Raw genomic sequence first — 16658 nt, forward strand, 5'->3', positions numbered from 1 at the left:
ATCTCGCAACTCAATTTACAATTAGAGGGATACAAAGTTAGCTTTAGCTCTACTATAAAAGATTTGGGTGTCATATTAGACAGCAATCTAACTTTTAAAAACCATATATCCCATGTCACAAAAACTGCCTTCTTTCATCTGAGAAATATCGCTAAATTACGAAATATGCTATCCATCTCAGATGCAGAAAAGCTAGTCCATGCTTTTATGACTTCGTGACTGGATTACTGTAATGCTCTATTTGCTGGCTGCCCAGCATCCTCTATTAACAAACTTCAATTAGTACAAAATGCAGCAGCCAGAGTTCTGACCAGGTCTAGAAAATATGATCATATCACCCCAATTTTATCCTCCTTACACTGGCTGCCTGTTAAGTTTCGTATTGAATTTAAAATATTACTTCTCACCTATAAAGCTCTAAATAATCTAGCTCCTGTTTATCTAACCAACCTTCTGTCTCGCTACGAACCAACTTGCTCTTTAAGATCTCAAAATTCAGGGCTTCTGGTAGTACCTAGAATAGCAAAATCAAGTAAAGGAGGTCGAGCCTTCTCTTTCATGGCTCCTACACTCTGGAATAGCCTTCCTGATAACGTCCGAGGCTCAGACACACTCTCCCAGTTCAAAACTAGATTAAAGACCTATCTGTTTAGTAAAGCATACACTCAATGCATCACCTAGCGGGTTCCACACTGGCTTCTGCATCTTGCTTAAATACACTATGAACAGCAGCTACGCTAATTATTCTCTTTATTCTCTATTTTCACCTGGGGATACTCATCCCGAGGTCCTCAGATTAGGCGGAGTCACTGATTGGATCCAAGACCAGCGACGTGATGATCCCAAGGATTCCATATCTGGGACCAGGCCATATCCTGAGCTGCTGGTGCGCTGATGGTCGTAGGGAGTGGAGAACATGTGTCTGATTCCAGCGACGCTCCAGGGACAGACGAGTCTTCATTGAAGCCATCTTCCAGCATAAACCACGGCGAATGAAGTTCTGCACAAGACTTTTGGCCAGTGGAGAAATTAAAATGGTCGTGCCCAACTGAGTCTGGTTCTCTCAAGGTTTTTTTTCTTCACTCCCATCAGGTGAAGTTTTTTTTCCCTCTCCGCTGTCGCCACTGCCTCGCATGGTTCAGGATTGGTAGAGCTACGCATCGATGAATTTGCTCTTCAGTGTTTGAACTCTCAGTAATGATTATATCACACTGAACTGAGCTAAACTGAACTGAACTGAACTTAAACACTAAAACCTGAACCACACTGTTCCAGTTACTGAACCACACTGTTCCAGTTACTATGACCATTTATGTGAAGCTGCTTTGACACAATCTACATTGTAAAAGCGCTATACAAATAAAGCTGAATTGAATTGAATTGGCAGAAATACACGGTATGTGTGAAAATTATCCACTTTTATTTGTGCCAAAAAATCATTCAAATAGGGCGACACGGTGGTGCTGTGGGTAGCATGTTCTCCTCACAGATAGAAGGTCGCTGGTTTGAACCTCGGCTGGGGCAGTTGGTGTTTCTGTGTGGAGTTTGCATGTTCTCCCCATGTTGGCATGGGTTCCCCCACAGTCCAAACTATTTTCTACAATGTAGATTGTGTCAAAGCAGCTTAACATAGAAGTTGTAGTAAATTGAAACTGTCAGTCCAGTTTTCAGAGTTGAAAACAAACGTGAAAAAGCTTCATTACTGGCATAAAAAATAAATGATTCTTAAGATTAGGAGTGTATTGTTCATTGTGTTGTCATCCACATTAGGAGGAAGAGGAGTGAAGCGGAAAGCAGATGATGCTTTTCAGAGTGTTTCTGGTGGAGGTAAACCATCTGCCCACCGGAAACGCATCAGAGTTGCTGAGCTGGAGAACACAAGTGTAGACGCCGACACAGAGGCGTCCAGCTCAGGTCAGTCCACTCTTAATGACTGGAAAACTGGAGCACTGCTGCCATTTGTTGAATCCCAGAGTAAAATAAATGGCAATATTGAAATAATCGATTATTAATAATTCATTATTGACTGTAATCCACATCAGGAGGAAGAGGAGTGAAGAGGAAAGCGGATGATGATTTGCAGAGTGATTCTGATGGAGTCAAACCATACGCTCTGCGCAAACGCATCAAAGCTGCAGAGACGTCCAGCGATGAGAACAGCCGCTCAGGTCAGTCTACCGTTACTCTTCTACAGTTGTATGAGCATATATATGTCAGCTTAAAGGCACAGTGCACGACGACACAAAGCAGCAGAGCTTTTATTATGCCACAGTCCAGCGCGTCTGTGTCAGGGTTCTGCCACTTTGGTCTTGTAAATTCTTGTTTTGGTGGCAGAGCTCTGACACTACTCAATGTCTGGTCCTGTCTCTGTGTGCGCGCGCGCCGTCGTGGGTGTACGCAGAGTGTGCGCGCTGCCACATGATGTGGCCACGCACGCTCTGCGTCCCTCAGACGCGCGCGCTCTTGTACTAGTGTTTGTGTTTGTTCTGTCAGCAGCGCACTGCTTCATTCTCGGCGCCTCCGTCTAGTTGGTTTCAGTTTTGGTTGGCGCTGAGATGAAGCATGCGCGTTGCTTATGTGTGAGCGCACGGTAAGGTGTTTATCTATCGTGTGCTCGTGTCTTGCGTCTTTTGTCAAAGCACGTGGCTCGGTGTTTACATTGTGGTCACGTGCTTTTGTCGTGTGCTTCAGTGTTGTGTTATGTGAGCGCATGGCTTGTATTGTCTCTCTGTGTCATGCGCTCTCCCGTCTATTGTCTAGTCCCACCCTCCTTGTCAACCCATTATTAGTTAATTGTGTTCACCTGTGTGTCAATTTACTTTTTTGCTTTATAATCCCCCTCATGTTTTCAGTCCTTTGCCAGTTCGTTGTCTACACTCCCCGTGTTCCTGATCCAGTCTTGCCTTGTTCTTGTTGAGCCAAGTTTGTGTGTTTTGTTAATGTTTTCCCCCTCGGGGTAGTTTTGTTTTGCTTTTTATTTTTATTTTATTATTAATAAATACCCATTGTTTCTTTGCACTTGAGTCCTCGCTCCTTTTCCCCACCACAACCGTGACAGTACGAACTGGCCATAACAGAGGACTCAGCAGAAATATGGGTATCTTCCTTTTCCCATCTCCCAGTTCACGTCCCTCTGCATGCCAGCAGAAGGAACGTTTGGGCAAACTCTTTGGTCTTCATCAAGGGGAATCTTCAGTCAAGGAGTTTGCCTACCAGTTTGTCTACGCAGCAGAGGGGCTTGAGTTTACCACCACAGCACTGAAGGAGGCTTTCAATGCTGGACTCAACAGCCCCCTTCAGGCCTGGGAGATGGGGATGCTGGGGATACTGTCATTCTGGCAGTTTGTGAGCTATTTGTACCACAGCCAGGGAGACGGTGGCCTGCCTCCCCTTGGCCCACCGCCAATCCCGCTCACAGACTGCCAAATCCCCAGTCCTCCGATGACCCACCAACGGAGACGGAGGAGGAAGAACGGGCCCTCCTCACCTGTCACCCACCTAGAGGTGACTGAACCCACTGCAGCCCATCCAGCAACCACCCTGGCGGCAGCAACATCCCTCGAGGTGCCCGAAACAGACACTGCAACACTTTCAGAGGTAGTGGAGTGCCCAGCAGTGTCTGAAGAGGTGGCCAGCTTCCCGCCACCAAAAATAAGGAAGCGTAGGAGGAGAAAGGGCTCCTCCACCATACTGGCTCCAGCCCCTGAGCGCCCTCCAGTGTCTGCTCCAGCCCCTGAGCGCCCTCCAGTGTCTGCTCCAGCCCCTGAGCGCCCTCCAGTGTCTGCTCCAGCCCCTGAGCGCCCTCCAGTGTCTGCTCCAGCCCCTGAGCGCCCTCCAGTGTCGGCTCCAGCCCCTGAGCGCCCTCCAGTGTCGGCTCCAGCCCCTGAGCGCCCTCCAGTGTCGGCTCCAGCCCCTGAGCGCCCTCCAGTGTCGGCTCCAGCCCCTGAGCGCCCTCCAGTGTCGGCTCCAGCCCCAGAGCGCCCTCCAGTGTCGGCTCCAGCCCCAGAGCGCCCTCCAGTGTCGGCTCCAGCCCCAGAGCGCCCTCCAGTGTCGGCTCCAGCCCCAGAGCGCCCTCCAGTGTCGGCTCCAGCCCCAGAGCGCCCTCCAGTGTCGGCTCCAGCCCCAGAGCGCCCTCCAGTGTCGGCTCCAGCCCCAGAGCGCCCTCCAGTGTCGGCTCCAGCCCCAGAGCGCCCTCCAGTGTCGGCTCCAGCCCCAGAGCGCAGCTCAGTGCCGGTCCCAGTCCGGCTCCTTGCCCTGCCGGCGCCATCCAGACGTCTTGCCCTGCCGGCTTCAGCCCGGCTCCTTGCCCTGCCGGCACCACCCAGACGTCTTTCCCTGCCGGCACCACCCAGACGTCTAGCCCTGCCGGCACCAGCCCGGCTCCTTGCCCTGCCGACACCACCCAGACGCCTTGCCCTGCCGGCGCCACCCAGACGCCTTGCCCAGCCGGCCCCAGCCCGGCCCCTTGCCCTGCCGGCGCCACCCAGATGTCTCGCCCTGCCGGCGCCACCCAGACGTCTCGCCCTGCCGGCGCCACCCAGACGTCTCGCCCTGCCGGCGCCACCCAGACGTCTCGCCCTGCCGGCGCCACCCAGACGTCTCGCCCTGCCGGCGCCACCCAGACGTCTCGCCCTGCCGGCGCCACCCAGACGTCTCGCCCTGCCGGCGCCACCCAGACGTCTCGCCCTGCCGGCGCCACCCAGACGTCTCGCCCTGCCGGCGCCACTCAGACGTCTCGCCCAGCTAGCCCCAGCTCGGCGCCCTGCCCTGCCGGCCCCATCCAGACGTCTCGTCCTGCCGGTCCCAGCCCGGCGCCCTGCCCTGCCGGCTCCCCTCTGGTCTCCAGCCCAGCCGGCTCCCCACAGGCCTCCAGCCCAGCCGGCTCCCCACCGACCTCCTGCCTTGTCTCCCCTGATAGACTCTCCCTGGGTCGTCCCTCCTGCTCCTCCCTGGTGTTCCCTCCCTGCACCCTGGACGGACCCTCCGGCTCCACCCTGGCTCCCTGCTGGGGCCCCCGACCCACTGAATCCACCCTGGACTGTCCCTCCTGATCCTCCCTGGTCTTGCCCTCCCATCCCTCCCTTGTTTGTCTTGTTGGGTCTGGCTTGGCTTCCCTCCCTCCCTTCATGTCGTCTTGCCTGTTCACCTCCCTGTCTTGTGTCTGTTGATGTTGCCTGTTTTGTTGTCTTGTAGTGTTTCTTGTCTGTCTTGTACCTTGTTGGATGTTCCCTTTAGGGACGCCAGGTGGCGTCCCTTTTGGGGGGGGCTAGTGTCAGGGTTCTGCCACTTTGGTCTTGTAAATTCTTGTTTTGGTGGCAGAGCTCTGACACTACTCAATGTCTGGTCCTGTCTCTGTGTGCGCGCGCGCCGTCGTGGGTGTACGCAGAGTGTGCGCGCTGCCACATGATGTGGCCACGCACGCTCTGCGTCCCTCAGACGCGCGCGCTCTTGTACTAGTGTTTGCGTTTGTTCTGTCAGCAGCGCACTGCTTTATTCTCGGCGCCTCCGTCTAGTTGGTTTCAGTTTTGGTTGGCGCTGAGATGAAGCATGCGCGTTGCTTATGTGTGAGCGCACGGTAAGGTGTTTATCTATCGTGTGCTCGTGTCTTGCGTCTTTTGTCAAAGCACGTGGCTCGGTGTTTACATTGTGGTCACGTGCTTTTGTCGTGTGCTTCAGTGTTGTGTTATGTGAGCGCATGGCTTGTATTGTCTCTCTGTGTCATGCGCTCTCCCGTCTATTGTCTAGTCCCACCCTCCTTGTCAACCCATTATTAGTTAATTGTGTTCACCTGTGTGTCAATTTACTTTTTTGCTTTATAATCCCCCTCATGTTTTCAGTCCTTTGCCAGTTCGTTGTCTACACTCCCCGTGTTCCTGATCCAGTCTTGCCTTGTTCTTGTTGAGCCAAGTTTGTGTGTTTTGTTAATGTTTTCCCCCTCGGGGTAGTTTTGTTTTGCTTTTTATTTTTATTTTATTATTAATAAATACCCATTGTTTCTTTGCACTTGAGTCCTCGCTCCTTTTCCCCACCACAACCGTGACAGTCTGGTTCTTCAGCTCGTGATCACGTGTGCTGTTTTATCAGACTAAATAAATGTTGGGCTTCTGTTATAATGCTGCTCTGTGCTGTCAAATAAAACACAAACATATTAAAACCTCGCTAAACAAACAGAGCAGAAATAGAATGAATGAACAGCAGGCAGCAAAAGAAAAGAAAAGCAAGTGGCAAATAAAGAGAAAAGCATGTCAAACATACTTGACCGTTGTGATGGTACGAGACATTCTATAGCAGTTTCCCTGCTATTAAAAGGTCAGGGCACTATAAATAAAGACATTTTGCACCACACTGCTAATACGATCATTAGCATGAACACACACACTGGCTGTGTCTAAAATCACACGCTTCCATACTAAATAGTACATTAAGACAGTATGTGAGCCGAGTAGTATGTCTGACCTCACAGTATTTGACAAACAGCATGTGAGAAGTACCCAGATGACCTACTACTACTGGAGAGATTCTGAAGGGTGCATCCAGTGGACACTACACTGTCCCATAATGCACTGCGAGATCATTCATGAATCACTCCTCTAGTGGATTTTGGAGATTTTGATAATAAAAGTCTCACATAATGTGCCTTTAAACCTGTGAATGATGCAGTATTGTGCAAAGTATTTCTCAGTAGAGCTTCATGACAAAACATCTGGAAACTAGTAGCACTGCTGCCATTTGAACAGATCCCCAAATACAATAAATGCCAATTAATGAAAGAACTGATCATTAATAATGCATTGTTGACTGGAATCCACAGAAGCTCCAAGAGCACTGAAGAGGAAGGCTGGATGTCTGGATCAGGACACAGTTGCTGCAAAACGAGTGAAAACAGCCCAGATCCAACATGGCGGCAGCAGCAAAACTGCAGCAGAAGACAGAAGTTCAGCTAAAGACAGCAGCTCAGCTAAAGACAGCAGCTAAGGTTTGTCTTCTGCCGTAATGTTTTCTGTCTAATCTGCAGGGTTTTGTTTTATTTTTCAGAGTTTTACAGAGTTTTCTCACGATTAGATTGAGCAGAAGAGTAACAGGAGTGAGCAAATGTCATAAATGTTTTCTCCAGGATCTTTACTTGACAGATATGTGCTTGGGAAGAAGCTGGGAGAGGGATACCATGGCACTGTCTATCTGGCTACACGGAAATCTGACGGCCAGAAGGTAACATTCAATTTTCCTTTGTGTGTGTGTGTGTGTGTGTGTGTGTGTGTGTGTGTGTGTGTGTGTGTGTGTGTGAGTGTGAGTGTGTGTGTGTGTGTGTGTGTGTTTGTGTGTGTTTGCGTGTGTTTGTGTGTGTGTGTGTGTGTGTGTGTGTGCGTGCGTGCGTGTGTGTGTGTGTGAGTGTGTGTGTGTGTGTGTGTGTGTGTGTGTGTGTGTGTGCGTGCGTGCGTGTGTGTGTGTGTGTGTGTGATCAGACATCTCTCTGGTTGAATAAGTTTTGACTTTATGCTCTCTTTGCAGGTTGCCAAAAAATTGTGACTAAAAAGCTTCTGGGAACGCGGTACCCGATGGTAAGTTTGCATACTCTACTGAAAATATCTGAAGAGAAGTGATGAACTCCATGTTTAGTCATGCTTTCACTAAGCTTGCGTTTCTGCTCATGCAAGTAAACAACTTGTTGTGTTTGTTGCGATGGGCATTGTAGCTGTCCACTCAGGAAATACAAAGCTAATGTTGTTTTCAAGTCATACTTGTATGTGATTTTGACCGAATATTCAAAGTAACGTATCATGGTAAACAACATAGGGAGCGAGTCACAAGTTGGCAATGAACGAATTTGCGGCTATAACACCAACTTTACCTCAATGGAATAGAAATATGGGATGAAAATAAAGAAAGATGCAGATGAAAACGTACGTTTGCGCACAGGTGGAGCAGTTGTAGGTTGTTGTGTTGTTGTTGATTCTGATTCAGAAAAACTGAACGCGACGCACATCAGCAGGAAGGTCGACCAAAACACAAGAAACTGCCCCATAATGTGAAGAATTGTACGCTTTAAACAGCAGAACACTGTTGACTTTATGTCTGGACCCTAAACTCTCCCTTCAACAGATTAAATACTCCCAAAAAATACTGCAAAACTCCGTTTAAAGGAACTAAAGCCGTCAGATGATCGACGCTGACTAAACACGGAAACACAGCAGCGCTGCGCCTTCACAATAAAAGTCCCGCGCGCACGACACTTAAAGGGATAGTTCCTAGCAAGAGAAAACTTTTGTCACCATTTATTTATTGAACATTTATACATTTATTACCTCTGTTAAACAAAAATATGTATTCTGAATAATGCTAGAAATCGGCAGGAAAAAATACTATGGAAGTCATTGTCTAGCAGTCTGTCTAGCAATGTTTAGCCTAAATGTGTTTAACAGAAAAAAGAAACTCAAACATGTTTTGAAGCAAGTGAAGATTGAGTAAATGACGACAGAATTATCATATCTGGGTGAATATTTCGTTTAAAGTCTGCATTAAATCAAAATGTTCAATGTTTATGTTGCTAGCATATGGCTAGTCTTAAAATAAACAAGTTAATCTGTGCAAATGAATCCACTGAAAAGTTTGTTTTGTGGATCTTTAATCAAAATCTGCCCATCGGCTTCTTTTCTGAAACGGCGATTCTTTTCTGACGACTCTGACTGGCCAGGTTATGTCCGAGTCCAATCAAAACTGGACTCGAGTCCTAGTTCGATTACCCCAATACAACCAAAACCCCTCTAAAACCAGCCTGGTTGACTAGCTAAAACTAGCCAACCAGCCTAGGCTGGTTTAAGCAGTTTTTTTTTTTCAGTAGCAGTCTTTGTTTTCATGAATGAATTATTTTTGTTCCAGTTTGTGATGTTTTATTCGATTTAAAACCAATTAAATTATTTGCTCCTGTTATAGTTTGAGCCAAAAATATGTCAGATGGGCATAAATATACGCCCTTTATGTTGCAAAGTTTAATTTCCAGATTAAAAAACTAAATTAACCATATAAATGAATGTCTAATTAATGTCAAACGTCAAACTAACTTTATTGCGGTTTACGACCTGGCTAAGCACAAATAAAAAAAAAACATTCATGTTAACCTTATACATAAAATAATGGTGCACCTAAAAATAAAAATTTAACATTCATGTCATTTCAAATCTGGATGATTTTCTTTCAAGTTATTTTTGCAGGATGTCTGTAATGCAATAATATATGTATGTATATATATATTATATATATATATATATAATTTTAGGCTGGATTACTGTAATGCTCTGTTTGCTGGCTGCCCAGCATCCTCTATTAATAAACTTCAGCTAGTACAAAATGCAGCAGCTAGAGTTCTTACCAGATCTAGAAAATATGATCCCCTATCACCCCAAAGTTATCCTCCTTACCCTGGCTGCCTGTTAAGTTTCATATTGAATTTAAACTATTACTTCTCACCTATAAAGCTCTAAATAATCTAGCTCCTTTTAATCTAAACAACCTTCTGTCTCGCTACAATCCAACTCGCTCTTTAAGATCTCAAAAGTCAGGGCTTCTGGTAGTACCTAGAATAGCAAAGTCGAGTAAAGGAGGTCGAGCCTTCTCCTTTATGGCTCCTAAACTCTGGAATAGCCTTCCTGATAATGTCTGAGGCTCAGACACAATCTCTCAGTTCAAAACTAGATTAAATACCTATCTGTTTAGCAAAGCATACACTCAGGGCATCACTTAGTAGGTTTCCACACAGGTTTCTGCATCTCGTTTATAAACACTATGAACAGCAGCTACGCTAATTATTCTCTTTATTCTCTATTTCCACCTGGGTATACTCATCCCGAGACCCTTAGACTATGAAGCGCCACTGATTCGATCCAAGACCAGCGACAAGATGATCCCAAGGTTTCCATAATCCTGGACCAGGCCGTTTCCTGAGCAGCTGCTGTGGTGATCATAGAGGAGTGGAGAGCATGAGACTGATTTCTGCGACGCTCCAGGGACAGACGAGCCTTCGCTGAGGTCCAGCTTCTCCAGAGCCTTGACTGCAGCTCTGCACAAGACGTTTGGCCAGTGGAGAAATGGTTGTGCCCAACTGAGCCACGTTTCTCTTAAGGTTTTTTTTATTCTGACCTTTCCCCAATTGGTGAAGGGTTTTCCCTGCCGCTGTCGCCACTGGCTTGCATGGTTCAGGATCTGTAGAGCTGCGCATCGATGGATTTGCTCTTCAGTGTTTGGACTCTCAGTAATAATTATTAGACCACACTGAACTGAACTTAAACTCTGAAAATTGAACTGACACTGTTTCAAACACTATAATCTTCTATGTGAAGCTGCTTTGACACAATTTAAATTGTAAAAGCGCTAGAGAAATAAAGACGAATTGAGTATATATATATATATATATATATATATATATATATATATATATATATATATATATATATATATATATATATATATATATATATATATATATTTATGTTAAATATAGATATTTATTGTCAGCATCAACAACATCTCTTATACAGTAACAAATGCTTTAAATGGGCTTTTAATGCATTTATTACTTTTTAAAGGCTGTAATGAACTGAATTGCATGAATGAAAACTTACACTGTTTATTTAACACTGTGCTTTAAAAGTGTGCTTTGACACATTCTTACATAAGTTCATTGTTCAATGCATAGTTAAAATAATACTTAAATATATTAACATCAAATGCTAAATAAATAAAATTTTCTCCGACTCCTGTGTGTAGGCTCAGTAAGTTGACTTTTATAGTGACGAATAATTTTTTACATTGCCTTTAAAGGGAAATAACTGAACATAAACATAGGAGGCTGACAAAAATGGTCGTTTTAGAAGAACATTTCAGATGGCGCTTAGAGGTTTTTGCATCTGAACTCTTCATATATAAAAGTATGGTAATAATACTTTTAATATATTTAAATTAAGTTAACTTTTGGTTAGTATACTTGCAATGTACTTATTTTCACCAGGGGTCTCTTTAACTCAGTGAACACTAGCTGGCTCATTTTACTTATTAGCTTATATTTGAGTGTACTGTGCTGTGTAGATGTAACACTAGCACAAACTGAAGCATAAGTGTGTTTCCATTAGTTTTCCACAAAACTTTTCTGAGTGTTGTTAAAAACTGTTGTGAAATGAAGACATTTCCATTCTAACCATTGTTCTTTGGCTAAAGCTCAACATTTGCTGGTCAGACACTGAAAGAGCCCTGGTGCTAGTTCAGTAGATATTATAGTAGGATTACTCATATCAGTGAACACACTCTTATATTTCACATTATAGTCACACAAATGGCAGGGCAATGTGCTTTAAACATTACATGACGCATCAATATTGTTCTATAAAGGCTAAATTGAGTCTGCAGTCTGTAAAACAGATCTTCTCTGTGTTGTTTTGTGTTGTGTTCACACTTATTGTCAGATCAACACACAGATAAAGTAGTTCAGGCATGTTTTGAGTGCATTACAGTGCCGTATCACTACGCTGAAGGATTTGACTTGTGTTAATGCAAGGAGCCGGTGTGATGAACAAAGAGCAGGAGTCAGAGATACAGTTTATTGAAGACAATAGTTTACAGTTTGATCAGCAGAAAACAGCTTCAACACACTCCATGGGGTTCGCAGGCCGCTCTGCATACAGTCTCAGTTTCACAGAAATGATAGAAGAGCAGCACACATGTGGTCAGTGACCAAATCAGATCATCAGGAATTCATACTTCCATTGTTTTCTGACATGATGCTGTTTTCCGCTTCCACATTTTTTAAAAATTATGAGACAAGTAAAAATATACAATCACAGTACATTAAAAAGAAAATGGAAAGACAAAAAGAAAACATTTTAAAAAAAGAAAACAACAAAAAAAATTAACAGTAGGGGTATATACATCACATATTAAAGAAAAAGATTATATAATTGACACATTTCAGTTGTTTTTAAAGCATTTTTTTGTAAAAGAGTTAGAAATTGTTTTAAAGTAATGCTGCATTTCAGTGAGCAAGATATTAAAAAGGGTTTTTGGTTTGAAAATGTACATTTATGTATATACAATTTTGTTAATAACATAAGAAGATTAAGAAAAAAATATATTTTTTTATGTATAGCATCCGTTTTATTATTAACAAAACATTTTCCCATAGTAAGGAAAAATCTTTATCAACATTCTTAATAAGAAAAAGAAAAATCGTTTCAAAGCAAATTAGAAAAACTGCATTGCCAAAATAAGTGAACTAGGCATTTTTTTTTTGTGTTGCTTACAAAATGAACAATTAATATCAATATCTTTTTTATATCTTACTAAGAGAGTATTGACCGAGTGTGTATGGTGAATAGTTCTAAATGAAACTTCTATTATCTTATTTGTAATTAAGTAGCTATTTGGGATGAGCCATATTTGATTTCTTCAATCAATATCTGAAACAAAAGAATTCCAATAAAATAAAAAAAAGTCACATTTGGAACTGATACAGTTCCATTAGGAAATAACATCAGAACTTTTCAATGCAGATGGATGGGGCAACCATTACTGTTTCCAAAACAGTGAAAAGCCTTGGAGTAACGATTGATGACCAACTAAACTTCTCTGACCACATCTCTAGAACTGCTCGATCTTGCAGATTCGCACTCTACAACATCAGAAAGGTCCGACCCTTCCTATCTGAACATGCAGCTCAACTCCTTGTTCAAGCTCTTGTTCTCTCCAGACTGGACTACTGCAACTCTCTACTAGCCGGGCTTCCAGCTAACTCTATCAAGCCTCTTCAGCTGCTTCAGAACGCAGCAGCACGAGTGGTCTTTAATGAACCTAAAAGAGCACATGTCACTCCGCTGCTCATCCGTTTGCACTGGCTGCCAGTTGCTGCTCGCATCAAATTCAAAGCTCTGATGTTTGCTTACAAAGCGAATTCTAGCTTCGCTCCTTCTTATCTGCTCTCACTTCTGCAGATCTATGTGCCCTCCAGAAACTTGCGTTCTGTGAATAAACGTCGCCTCGTGGTTCCATCCCAAAGAGGGAAGAAATCACTTTCCCGAACTCTCGCGCTCAATCTGCCCAGTTGGTGGAATGAACTCCCTAACTGCATCAGAACAGCAGAGTCACTCGCTGTCTTCAAGAAACCACTAAAAACTCAACTATTTAGTCTCCACTTCTCTTCCTAATCTGCAATTGCCTCTCTGGCTCCACCGCTAACTGTATTACAAAAAAATAAATAAATAATTTACTAATGTTTTGCTTCGTACACTTTACACACCTGAAACTTGCCTAAAGCACTTATTCATTGTTGCTCTTATAGTTGTGTAAATTTCTTTTTTCGTCCTCATGTGTAAGTCTGCTAAATGTAAATGTACTGATTTGTTTGAAGAAGTTGCAGAGAAACTATATTTTCCTACCTTTGTAGTAGAAGCGTCTCAAGGGGGGAAGTAGAAGGATAGAGAATGCCTTGGACTAACCTAATAACTCCAGATGGTATGGCATCAAATACGACAGCAAATTCTTTAGGGGGGATGGGAGTATTGAATCGATTAAGAAATTTTGTTTATGAAATTGAGATAATTTAGCTGGTATTTTATCAGCATTATAGTTACAGAGTAATAACAATTAAGCCATCCAAATTAAGAAAATATGTAATTTGGAATAAAGTTCCAGATTGATGTTGGATTTTAGAGAATATTTTTTGTCCCATTTAATTTTGACAGTATTATTTAATGTACGGAAATCCAGCATATTAAGACCACCATTCTCAAAGCTCTTCATAACTTCTGCTTCCCACATTCTGCACTTCCTCCCGCAAGTGTCGCAGTCAGAGCTGCATGCAAATGAGGGCCGGCTGAAGCCTCCCCATTGGTCTATTAGCTCTAGATTGACACCTCCTCCCTCCAACCAATCAGGTGAGGAGGAAAGCTGACGTCACTCTAATGGCGGCTTCAACTGGCCCTCATTTACATGCAGCTCTGACTGCAACCCTCGCAGGAATTTGGGAAGCAGAAGCGGAAAACAACAAATGACAAACATCAAACATGGAAGAATGAAACCATTTCCTGCTGCTGAAAGCCTCTGCGTCATGCTGAACCCCTCGTGCTCCAAAATCTCCTCTAAAACAGGTCCTCTTTCAGGGTGGAAAGCATAAACTACACATATCTAGAACAGTCTTTATTTTTATTGGTTTTTTAGCCATGGCTGATCCAGAATCTGCTGCACTGTTTGCAGTCTCTGATCATCATCCCCAAGGGTAATGCAGGTATTCATAAATGCCATGAATTCTGTAACATTTTAAAAGAGAAAGTTAGTTAATGGTGGACACACACACACACAGCTCAATATTGACCTGAATGACTCCTGTTGTGCCCTAATGTTCAGTCTTCATGAAAATATAATATATATTTTCCTAATGTTGGCCTCATTTTAGAAACCGTCACCAAACCTCAAGATAAAGAAAAACATTGTTTTGGGTTTTTCTGCTGGTAAAATGTGGCCAGGGTCAATTCTGACCCATAAGTCAACAGGAGGGATGAACAGTGTCAGTCCCAGTCATCTTCTTACCTTCAGGTATGCTGGAACATTGTTTTTCTATTTCCCGCATGATGCCAAACAGCTGCTTCACTGTGTTTTTAACCGCCTTCTTTGGAGATATCCTTGTGTCTGGTGGGTATTTCTTTGGATCTGTCAGAAAGAGAGGTTTAGTGTTGAGCAAGCAGTTCAGCTAAAGCCCCATTCAACTGAGTCTCAGAGACTAATGAATGTTTTTCGGCTTCCTCCTGAAATAATCTGACTTACCATGACAGATGTGCATCCCACAGCCAAAATCAATTAGCTTGATTTGCAGAGGCCGGTCGATGACGAGGATATTACAATCATGAATATCATGATGACAAATTTTCCGCCTCAAGCACTCCTGCGCTGCTTTGACAATCTGCAGGATAAGCGTACGCGCGACTCTCTCCTCCAGGTGTTGGTGCTTCTGCAGGAAATCCTCCAGTGTTCTGCACGGGCCGAGATACTCCATCACCAACATTATTGTCTTACACACTTTCTGTAAGCAGATGCAATGAGTTAAAATAAAGCACACGACAGCAGTCCTCAGGTCAGTCTTTACTAGGCATGGGCCGGTATTAGATTGTGGCGGTATGATAACCTTGGATCAAAATATCACGGTTTCACGGTATTGTGATTACTGCTCTAATATGTAGTCTTTTTGAATGTCTGGGTAAAAGACAAACTTGTTCCCCTCTGAAAACAATATATTTTATTTTGTAATAGATTTATAATATTTTTTTGGCAGTAAACATGTCAGGCTAAATAATTCAAAAGATTAATTGACTTCTGCGGCCCTCATTTGTTTCAAAAACACTGATTTCTTTACTATTTAAAACAGCATTTTTGGATATTTATTCAGCTGGAGATACCGTTGTCCTAAAAAAACTGTAAATAATATATCTCACACAACGGTATTACAGAAAATTTGGCAGTTTTAAAACCTCGACTTTTCCATACCTTAAAAACAGTTATTGGCCCATGCCTAGTCTTTACACTGGCTTCCAGTTACATTCAGGATAGATTTTAAAGTAGAAATGAGTTTATTTTGCTTACCGCACCGGCATATCATTAACCCACAAGCTTTTCTGAAAACAAGACAAAGTTATTTACATGTCCAGAAATGCTTCTTGATTTAGGAATTTGAATTTACAAAATTAAAACGACAATAAGAAACGAGACAAACCCTCCTGCAGCGCATTGTGCATGAAATGTGCTGTATAAATACACTTACTCCTCTTGGCAATTTCTCCACTTTAACTAAAAACCATTCCTGGAGCTTGATGAGCAGCGTGCTGGGGGGATCTCTCACAATTGTCATCATGGCCACTTCGATTGGTATGGGTAACGGATATCCAGGCTGAAGATAAAGTGCACATTAGCTGCATATCAACAACATGTAATCCTGTTTTTCAATATAACTGTAAAAGAAAATCTGTAAATCAGCAGCTTTCCGTATTTTGTGATTCATGTTTTTTTTCTGTGTATTTATTTATGCTTTTGAAATGCATTATGGGAGCTTGATGTTTATTATCTGCACTGGTTTTGTCAATTGTGATGTAAAAATCTGGTAATTCGGCTTCAGACGTTATTAGATTTTAATGTGATGAATTGCGGAAGCTTTGATTTTATCAAGATATTAAGCTGAGCTGTGAAACAGATTACTTTATCAGGTATGATTACAACAATACCTAGTGTATTGCTTATTAAATACATGTAAAAAAAGATTATAAAGTACAATAATAGGTAACACTATAATAAAGTATAAACTAAACTACTTTAGATAAATTAACTGATGTTAACGAGAGGACTTTACTGCACAGAGTTAACGAACCAAAGACAAACAGTCTCTGAATTCCCAAAGTCGTAGCCCAGATTAACATGAGAAAAGCATCATGTTTGAAAATAAATGGCTTAATAAGGGTTCAACATGTTGCAGAATAAAATAATCTTAAAAGACACTCTAAAAGTGTAAATAATAATTATTCATTATTGTGCATGTTCATTATTATGATATACTGAATTATTGAATATTGGCATGTGACTACTTTTTTCTGTTATATGTATATAAAGTCACTGTTAAACTGCAGAGTTAAATT

General features: G+C 42.9%; 2 protein-coding genes and 1 long non-coding RNA gene across 15 annotated transcripts in view; 2 read left to right on the forward strand and 1 right to left on the reverse strand.

The window, feature by feature from the left end:
• LOC101885829 (uncharacterized) overlaps window positions 1–16658 on the forward strand; it is a 123768-nt gene that overhangs the window by 51262 nt on the left and 55848 nt on the right. The gene's annotated exons all lie outside the window — the stretch shown is intronic.
• On the forward strand, window positions 6506–9142 carry LOC141378281 (uncharacterized). The gene is made up of 3 exons (XR_012392389.1): window positions 6506–6976; window positions 7115–7209; window positions 7510–9142. It is a non-coding gene; the product is annotated as an uncharacterized lncRNA (long non-coding RNA).
• Window positions 11575–16658, reverse strand: part of LOC141378260 (serine/threonine-protein kinase pim-2-like) — a 74045-nt gene continuing 68961 nt past the window's right edge. For 7 of the 10 annotated variants that reach the window (XR_012392319.1, XR_012392317.1, XR_012392313.1 and 4 more), the window contains 5 exons: window positions 15794–15919; window positions 15616–15647; window positions 14803–15058; window positions 14569–14688; window positions 11575–14288 (listed from right to left, as the gene is read on the reverse strand). Coding sequence is in view for 3 of the 10 variants with exons in the window: in XM_073926353.1 (XP_073782454.1) it covers window positions 14185–14288; window positions 14569–14688; window positions 14803–15058; window positions 15794–15919 (606 nt within the window). In the remaining 7 variants the exon portion in view is untranslated. The remainder of the gene's footprint in view (window positions 14289–14568; window positions 14689–14802; window positions 15059–15615; window positions 15648–15793; window positions 15920–16658) is intronic. The other 3 variants (XM_073926353.1, XM_073926355.1, XM_073926354.1) reach the window with 1 other exon arrangement.

This window comes from Danio rerio, chromosome 16, assembly GCF_049306965.1.
Source record: "Danio rerio strain Tuebingen ecotype United States chromosome 16, GRCz12tu, whole genome shotgun sequence".
Classification (NCBI taxonomy): domain Eukaryota; kingdom Metazoa; phylum Chordata; class Actinopteri; order Cypriniformes; family Danionidae; genus Danio; species Danio rerio.